General features: G+C 36.5%; 1 protein-coding gene across 2 annotated transcripts in view; it reads left to right on the plus strand.

Annotated features, from left to right (window-relative positions):
* Positions 1–9263, plus strand: part of LOC110418536 (ABC transporter C family member 2-like) — a 15973-nt gene extending 6710 nt beyond the window's left edge. For both annotated transcript variants that reach the window (XM_021431284.1, XM_021431285.2), the window contains 17 exons: positions 338–445; positions 889–1023; positions 1208–1314; positions 1434–1527; positions 2192–2359; positions 2597–2737; positions 3214–3414; positions 3700–3798; positions 3903–4055; positions 4656–5041; positions 5628–5808; positions 6069–6392; positions 6616–7372; positions 7641–7762; positions 7921–8166; positions 8308–8734; positions 8908–9263. In XM_021431284.1, the coding sequence (XP_021286959.1) occupies positions 338–445; positions 889–1023; positions 1208–1314; positions 1434–1527; positions 2192–2359; positions 2597–2737; positions 3214–3414; positions 3700–3798; positions 3903–4055; positions 4656–5041; positions 5628–5808; positions 6069–6392; positions 6616–7372; positions 7641–7762; positions 7921–8166; positions 8308–8734; positions 8908–9005 (3747 nt within the window). In that variant the 3' untranslated portion in view covers positions 9006–9263. The remainder of the gene's footprint in view (positions 1–337; positions 446–888; positions 1024–1207; positions 1315–1433; positions 1528–2191; positions 2360–2596; positions 2738–3213; positions 3415–3699; positions 3799–3902; positions 4056–4655; positions 5042–5627; positions 5809–6068; positions 6393–6615; positions 7373–7640; positions 7763–7920; positions 8167–8307; positions 8735–8907) is intronic.
* Positions 9264–9599: the final 336 nt, after the last annotated feature.

The raw sequence follows: 9599 nt of genomic DNA on the forward strand, positions 1-9599 counted from the left end.
GATTAGGTTTTTTTTTTTTTTTGAGAAGAAGTTATTGATTAGTTACCATCACTAGTTAAATAGATCACATGACTTAAATTATTGCCACAAGTGTAAATCTTATTGAGGCCTTTGAACTGCATGTTTGGTGTAATTGTAGGTTGTGAGCACCACTAGCTCTCTCTGTATTGAACTATCATTTTGTTTGGTAATGCTGGATGCATGTTAAACAATGTCTTAGATGACTTGTCTGTATAAGAGCCTTATATTATGGAATTGCGTTCTGTTTGTTGTAGAAAGTTACTAATGTTTTGCTTCTGCATTATATTTTCCTGACTATACTCTTTATCTTCTCTAGGTTGCTGCTGTGTTTCGCAAATCTCTTAGGCTTACTCATGAGGGCCGCAAGAAGTTTGCTTCTGGCAAAATAACCAACTTGATGACAACCGATGCTGAAGCACTTCAGGCATGATCTTCCCTTACTACATCTTTATGTGTATTTAAAATTTTTTATGGTTCTGAAACTAGCGTGACTTTCTATGATGTGGGATGGGATTCTGTGCAATCTATTGTTTCTTCTAAGCATGTACTCTACTAGCTATTAGAATTGCACTATGCCCTTAATCTTTTTGGTTTTTCTGTTTCTCCTCTTCTCCTGAATAATGTCCTGAAGCTGGTAGTAGATGTTAAAAGTGGTGTATCATCTGGGCATGTAGCTACTAGCTATTGACGTAGGATCTTTCTTTTCTAAAAGTTTATAATGAGTTTCCTTTTAGAGCCTGGTTGTTGTTGTTTATGGGGAGGAAGAAACAGCAAAACTCTGGTTGTGAAAACAAGTTAGTGCATTTTTATATATTTCCTTTCAGCTCTTTCTGTCTAATGAATTATTCATCCTTGTTCTTTTTGCAGCAAATATGCCAATCACTTCACACTGTGTGGTCAGCTCCATTTCGAATAATTTTTGCAATGGTATTTCTGTATCAGCAGTTGGGTGTTGCTTCACTTCTTGGTGCATTAATGCTAGTCCTTATGTTTCCTGTGCAAGTATGTGATTTTCTCCCTTACATTTCTCATTTTCTATCTTTAAGATAAATTCTTATTTTTTTCGTGGATGTTGCACTTTTTATTCCTTGAATAGATAGGGTGGTGTTAAACTAATATCATCCTGCATTTTATTGTCCTTGTTTTCTGTCTTCTATCTTACTCTCTTTTGTCCTTTTGCAAACAGACAGTAGTTATAAGCAGAATGCAAAAATTGTCAAAGGAGGGCTTACAGCGTACAGATAAGAGAATAGGCCTTATGAATGAAATATTGGCTGCAATGGACACTGTAAAGTATGATTTTATTTTCGGGACAACTCTTTCTTTTTCCTTTTATGGTTTTTTATAGACCTTTTGCGTATGGTACAAGGTTGCTTGGTTACAATTTTGATTTTATGCTGGAAATGTCTCAGATGCTATGCATGGGAGAATAGTTTTCAGTCTAAAGTTCAAAATGTCCGGAATGATGAGTTGTCATGGTTCCGCAAAGCTTCCCTTCTTGCAGCGGTATTCCTCTGATCTATGCATCTAATTCCTTCTGTTGCTTTCTGTTTGTGGCAGTCTTAATTTAACTATGATATATACATGTTAGCTCTTAGTGTTTTTGAAGCATGACGCACTTAGAAGAAAAATGTTAGTCTTATTGCTACTTCAATTACCATAGTCCACATCTCTGTTGTGTTCAACACCAAGTGGCCAACTTAAAAGTAACATCATGTACATGCTAATGGTTTCATGCTATTGCTTTTACAAGTTTTATATGACTGTTGGTGTTTGAGACAAATGAGTTGTATTAAATGATTGTTTCTCAAAAAAAAAAAAACAAAAAGATGGTAGTATCTGTTACAATGTCTTTTTTTATGATTCTTGCATGCATGGGATGGGTTACCGCTTTTGGTTTTTTGCAATTGTCTAATAAAATATTTATAAATCAGAAGAAAAACAAATAGAGCGGACTTTTGGGTATTCAAGAGAGAGTTTCAGGTGGCAAACTAAATTTTCTTTGCTTCTGCTATGTGGGTAGAGTTTTGCATGATGTATGCTTTTCATGGGTCATCAATTTAACTAATTGTGATCTGATTGTAAATGTTGGTATGGATATAGGTGTTTTGCATAGGGAGCATAGCAGCAGCTCCTTTTCTCTTGTCTGATTTTATCTCTTGTTTCGCAGTGTAATGGCTTTATACTGAACAGCATTCCTGTTGTGGTGACTGTGGTTACATTTGGCTTCTTTACTTTGCTTGGAGGCGACTTGACACCTGCAAGAGCATTCACATCTCTCTCTCTCTTTGCTGTCCTTCGTTTCCCCTTATTCATGCTTCCCAATGTTATTACTCAGGTTATCCTCCTTGCCTTTTTCAACTATCCATGCTATCCATTTAATGCTGTGGCGTTTTAACTGGTATTTTGGTTGTAGAGAGGACATATGATTGTCTTTCTCTGCACTTTGAATGGCTTATTTTCTGTATCATTCTCTGTTGTGTAAAGGTGGTATACTCTTCTGGTACATAGAAAGGGGGAATGCACCAAAACTAGTGTGTTGTTTTTCTTGTTTTCTAATGCTGTAGTTTGACAGGTGGTAAATGCAAATGTATCACTAAAACGTCTGGAGGAGCTGTTCTTGACCGAAGAGAGAGTTCTTCTACCAAACCCTCCTCTTGATCCTGAACTACCAGCTATCCAAATAAAAGATGGTTTTTTTGCATGGGATTCAAAGGTCTTGTTTTTTTATTATCACTGTAAACCTTCCTTTCAGTCTGTATTTTGCATGCATATGTATAGATTACATGTTTAAGTTAATCTATAATTGATTCTTATTCTGTAAACATAAATTGTCTGTTATTTTAATAATTTGCTTGTTTATTCAAGAGCACGTACATTAAAATCTTAATACAATAATCACATTAAGCATCATAGATTCATGAACTTTAAAGATGGTTGTTAGAGAATAGATCTTTTATCAGTTGATTTCTTTCACTCAGTTGAAATGCAATGTTGGTTCTGTTTGTACTAACCTACTGAGACAAAAGTTCTATACTATGTTTCTTTGTGTCACTTGTTTCTTTTCCTGGAATTTTTTTTTTGTTAGATGAAGGTTTTACAGCTTCTTTTCATGTCCTTTGTGACTTTGCAAATATTCAAGTGTGCTCTTTCATTTATTGCTTACCTTATAAAATCTTGTTTTTGTTTCAGGCAGAGAGGCCCACATTGTCTAATATTAATTTGGATATACCAGTCGGAAGCCTGGTTGCAATAGTTGGCAGTACTGGTGAAGGAAAGACCTCGCTTATATCTGCGATGCTTGGGGAGCTTCCTCCAATGTCTGATGCTAGTGTTGTTATCAGAGGAACAGTTGCTTATGTTCCTCAAGTTTCATGGATTTTCAATGCTACTGTAAGTTTTGGCTTGCTTACCTCTCGTATATATTTGTGCTTGTGCATGTTTCTGGGCTATCTCACTTGTTTAGTTATTGGCAATCAGTCATGATACTATCTTGAGGAATTTTATGGAAATAGGCAATATAGGAGCATATGTAATCTCCTCCAAGATGATTTAGATAGCTTTTATAGTGAATTTAGATTTACTTAGCTTAACATGATTAAAAGTCCTTACCCTCCAAATTTTAGAAGTTTACTTGCTGTCATGTGAATTATTAATCTTTGGAGTTTATACCTGCAGGTACGTGATAACATATTGTTTGGATCTCCTTTTGAAGCAGCAAGATATGAGAAGGCAATAGACATTACTGCATTGCAGCATGATCTTGAGCTATTGCCTGTAAGTGTTTCACAAAGTTGTAACATGATGATGTAGTGAAAGGGCAGAAGTCGCTATATATTCAACAGTTTTGGATCTGATAGTGTGTCTGTCTTTTATGTTAGGGTGGTGATCTTACTGAGATTGGTGAAAGAGGTGTTAATATTAGTGGTGGTCAGAAGCAAAGGGTTTCCATGGCTAGGGCTGTGTATTCCAATTCAGATGTGTACATTTTTGATGACCCATTGAGTGCTCTGGATGCACATGTGGCTCAACAGGTAACTAGTTTACAGTAGCATTTTGTTGGTTCTATTTGCACCTTAGGCCTTACTTTGTACTTCTGTTTTTTCTGAACAGAATTATGTTTATTGCCATGTAAAAAAACTATTTCTTTATTGATCTTACTTAGGATATTGCCCCAGAGAGATCACTGTGGCATAATAGAATCCATGTACTTAGTTCATTGATGTTGTTGCATGTTTAATATCCTTGGTCCCTCTTTTTTTCTTGTTAATAACTATATGAAGGTTGTAAAGATCAGGATTCCTAATATCAATATGATGTTCAAATTGTGGGACGGAGTAGGACAAACTATACTAACCTATCAAATTAGGAAAAAAAAAAAATCATGGATGCCCGCATAAAATCTGATTGTCTATGTATTATAATTGTGAAAATTTTGATTTATATGAGTTACTGTGCATTACATTTTTTTATCTAATGTAATTTTTTTTAAAAAAATTTCATGTCGCGTATAGTATTTCTTTAATATTCCTCACTTATTGCAGACTTTATTTGTTTTCAGAAATTTGATAATGTTAGTATGGTTTTTATTTTGATATAACATTGGCCTGATTTCTGCTACCGATTATGTTCAGGTTTTTGATAAATGCGTAAAGGGAGAATTGAGAGGGAAAACAAGAGTTCTTGTCACAAACCAGCTGCACTTCCTTTCACAAGTTGATAGAATTATCCTTGTTCATGAAGGAATGGTAAAAGAGGAAGGAACTTTTGAGGACCTCTCCAATAATGGTGAGCTGTTCCAAAAGCTAATGGAGAATGCAGGAAAGATGGAAGAGTATGAGGAAGAAAAGGAGAACAACCATACAGTTGATCAGCAGGACTTTAAACCTGTTGCTAATGGGGTAGCACATGACATGCCCAAAAATACTTCTCAAGCAAAAAAATCAAAAGAAGGCAAATCTGTTCTCATTAAGCAGGAAGAGCGAGAAACTGGAGTGGTTAGTCGGAAAGTTTTAATGAGGTAAAATATGTTGATTTCACTTCTGTTTCAAATTGCATTGTTTCCTGTATGTAATGCTAGTAACATGTCTTTAGTCCCACCAAATTCTATGATAACTAGCTACTCATCTCTACCTAAGTAGACTGATAGATGTAGAAAATGAGAAAGACATGGTGTTCCTTTGAACCACAACTTTCCCTGTATTCAAGATTATCAATCACTAACTTTTCACCCTTCCTTTATGCTTAGAGGAAAGGTGACAACATATTCTCCTGCTGGTGGCTCTCATCCAAATGCAACCTCTCAATACAACTGACTTAAAAGATAGATCCCACTGAAATGCACTTACTTTCCTGTCTTCTACTAATAGTTTTTGTTCTCTGCTTTTCTGCTTTGTTAGTGAGGATTCACTAAGCGCATTTATGGTTTTGTTATGTTAAGTAAATGTGTCTAGGTAATTGGCAAGCCATCCATCTTGTATGACTTGGGAGTGAGGGAGGGATTTTTAACAATCCCTGCTGTGATTTATGCTGAAACCTTTTTTTCAATTTTTGTTAAAAGAAAAAGAAAAGGCAATGAATGCAGTACCTTTCTCTTCTCTTCCTAGGTACAAGAATGCATTGGGAGGTTTTTGGGTGGTAATGGTGCTCTTTGTGTGTTACGTCCTGACAGAAGTTTTACGAGTTTCAAGTAGCACATGGCTGAGTTCTTGGACAGATCAAAGCACTGAGAAGACACATGGACCTGGTTACTACAATTTGGTCTATTCGCTTCTATCAATTGGTCAGGTATGAGCTTGTTTGATGTTAATTGGCTTTAAGTTGCATTATACAAGTTCCTCTTACTCAGCCTTCAGAAGTTTTCTTTTATTTACATGAGACGAGAAGCTTGATTTTCCTGAAGGGTTAGGAAGTTTTCTTTTCCTATTATTCCAACAAATAATCATATCTTTATTGTCAGAAAAACTTTCACCACATTTTAGTGAATTGTGTTACTGGTTTCATAGCTCATATTTTTATATATTTTTTTCTTCCCCGTGTGGTTTCAGGTCGTGGTGACATTGGTAAATTCATATTGGTTAGTCATATCAAGTCTTTATGCTGCCAGAAGGTTGCATGATGCCATGCTTACCTCCATACTTAGAGCTCCAATGGTCTTCTTTCACACCAACCCACTGGGACGAATTATTAATAGATTTGCAAAGGATTTAGGTGACATTGACCGAAATGTTGCTCCACTCGTCAATTTGTTTTTGGGACAAGTGTCGCAACTCCTTTCTACTTTTGTCTTGATAGGAATTGTGAGCACTATGTCTTTGTGGGCCATAATGCCACTTTTGGTTTTGTTTTATGCAGCTTATTTATACTACCAGGTAAATGAACTTTGACCTCATCTTTTATTTATTGATATATTGGTTTTCTTTTCTAATCCTGAAAGCCATAATCTCTTTTCTTGTAGAAAGTGCCTTTCTTTTACAATTTCTGATTTTCTAGCTGTCTCGGTTACGAACACCTAAAATTTAACATATGGAGGTCTCTGCAATTGGATGTTTCTGTATGTTTCTCATGTAACCATTATTTTGATTGATTTCACAGAGCACAGCGCGTGAAGTGAAGCGTCTAGATTCTATAACTAGATCACCTGTATATGCACAATTTGGCGAAGCACTTAATGGTCTGTCAACTATTCGTGCATATAAAGCTTATGATCGCATGGCTGACATAAATGGGAAATCCATGGACAATAATATTAGGTTCACTCTCGTTAACATGAGCTCAAATCGCTGGCTCGCAATCCGTTTGGAAACTTTGGGTGGGCTCATGATTTGGTTTACAGCAACCTTTGCTGTCATGCAGAATGGAAGGGCAGAGGACCAGCAGGCATATGCATCTACCATGGGTCTACTTCTTAGTTATGCTTTAAACATTACAAGTTTATTGACCGCTGTACTCAGACTTGCCAGTTTGGCTGAAAATAGTTTAAATGCAGTTGAGCGTGTTGGCACATATATAGAGTTGCCTTCAGAGGCTCCACTGATTATTCAGAGTAACCGTCCCCCTCCTGGATGGCCGTCATCTGGATCTATCAAGTTTGAGGATGTTGTCCTTCGTTACAGACCTGAACTTCCTCCAGTCCTGCATGGGCTGTCTTTTACAATTTCTTCCAGTGACAAGGTAGGGATTGTTGGAAGGACAGGGGCTGGAAAATCAAGCATGTTAAATGCTTTGTTTCGAATTGTAGAGCTGGAAAGAGGAAGGATCTTGATTGATGGTTGTGATATTGCAAAGTTTGGACTGATGGACCTACGTAAAGTACTTGGCATTATACCTCAGTCACCAGTTCTTTTTTCTGGTATGCCCCACCTATAATCTAGATTGTAATGTTGATGATAGCTGTGTTTCTCCCACGATTTGACTTAAAGTCATGTATGTTCTTTGCCTGAATATCAGTTGACTTATTAAGTGGAGCTAATCTGACAGATGCCATTTTTGTAGACATACTGTTATACTTTTTACTAGATTATCCATTAGTTTGTAGCCTCTGCGTCCCATGTCACCTTTCTTATTTTGTTGCAATTAAAATATATGATATTAATAATGATTTTGTTTGTATTGTCCAGGAACTGTGAGATTTAATCTTGATCCTTTCAATGAACACAATGATGCTGACCTTTGGGAGGCTTTAGAGAGGGCACACTTGAAAGATGTCATTCGGAGGAATTCTCTTGGTCTGGAAGCTGAGGTATTTATGAAAAAGTTTCTAACAGAAATTTCTTTAACAGTTTGCAGTTGTTGGGAAAATAGAAATGATCTATTGGTGGTTTAATTTGAAATGTTTATAGTTGCTGAAGCCAGCATGGTGCATGGTTAACAAACATGGAATTCTTATGTTTTGTTCAGGTTTCAGAGGCAGGGGAAAATTTTAGTGTTGGACAAAGGCAATTGCTAAGTCTTGCTCGTGCATTATTGAGGAGATCAAAGATACTTGTTCTTGATGAAGCAACTGCAGCTGTTGATGTCAGAACTGATGCTCTTATTCAGAAAACTATTCGGGAAGAATTCAAATCTTGTACCATGCTCATCATTGCTCACCGGCTCAATACGATAATTGACTGTGATCGCATTCTTCTGCTTGATTCTGGCAGGGTATACGCACAACTTTAAATCTTGTTTAGCTCACCTTGAAAGACTTCTAAGCTATGCAAAGTGTAATTTATTCTTCAGTAATTTACTATCTTTTTCCCGTTGGGCTATTGGTTGATGTATTAGTGTTTATTCTCACCCCAGGTTCTGGAATATGATACACCCGAGGAACTATTGTCAAATGAAGAAAGTGCTTTCTCCAAGATGGTTCAAAGTACAGGGGCTGCTAATGCTCAATACTTGCGTAGTTTAGCACTCGGAGGGGAAGGAGAGAACAGGTTGGGCAGAGAAGAAAACAGGCAGTTGGATAGACAGAGGAAATGGCTGGCATCTTCTCGTTGGGCCGCTGCTGCCCAGTTTGCACTTGCTGTTAGCCTCACTTCATCGCAGAATGACCTTACACGCTTGGAAATTGAAGATGAAAGTAGTGTCCTCAAGAAAACAAGGGATGCTGTGATAACTCTTCAGGGAGTTCTGGAAGGGAAGCATGACAAAACAATTGAAGAGTCGCTGGATCAGTACCAGATGTCTAAAGATGGATGGTGGTCGGCACTTTACAAAATGGTTGAAGGTACAAGAGGAAAATGCCGTATATTTGAATTTTTATTATTCTTCTTTACAGGACTCGAATCAACGATTCTGCCTTTCTTATACTGTAATTGTAAGAATTTGTCAGTTTACGTAACAGAGTCAAGATTATGTTTAATCATCATATCTTATATGTCTATGTTTTCCTTCTTCCAGGTCTTGCTACGATGAGCAGATTAGCAAGGAACAGGCTTCAACAATCCGATTATGGTTTCGAAGACAGATCCATCGACTGGGATCAAATTGAAATGTAGAGAGCAATCTCTCTCCTCTCTGGTGCAATAGGTCTGATAGCCTTGCTTATGACTGTCCATGACTGGATATTTTTGTAGTGTAGTATCTGGAAAATTGTCCAAAGTTTCCCAGCAAGGATGACAACCATGAATCATTGTAATCTTGCACAAAGTTTTGCTCCCCATTACTCTTGGGCCCTTCAGAATTAACATGGTTGTACTTTTTTTTATATAAAAAAGTAAGTATAATTATTTATATAATTTATCAACTTATGCATATGTTAAAGGATCATTACTCACTCTTTAAAAGAATAATCTAATTGGATATGATCATTAACACTTACTTGGTACGAGATTGAAATATATATTTTTTATTTTCAAGTTTTTGTTGTGAAAAATATGGAGAAAATTTCGAGTCAAAATTAAATTGATATAAAAAATATTTTGGCTCATTGGGCCCAATAGAGAAGATAAGGGCCCAATGGCGAGGCCTATCTGACAAGCTTTATGGGCTGGATCAGCCCACAGAGTGGTGATCTCATTACCACAATTACATTTTTAAAAAATCATTTTCATTTTTTACTGTTGAAATTTAATGGTAAGCAATATAGCTGT

Source organism: Theobroma umbraticum, unplaced genomic scaffold (genome assembly GCF_002168275.2).
Source record: "Theobroma umbraticum cultivar Fairchild unplaced genomic scaffold, ASM216827v3 scaffold_50.0, whole genome shotgun sequence".
NCBI classification, from domain to species: domain Eukaryota; kingdom Viridiplantae; phylum Streptophyta; class Magnoliopsida; order Malvales; family Malvaceae; genus Theobroma; species Theobroma umbraticum.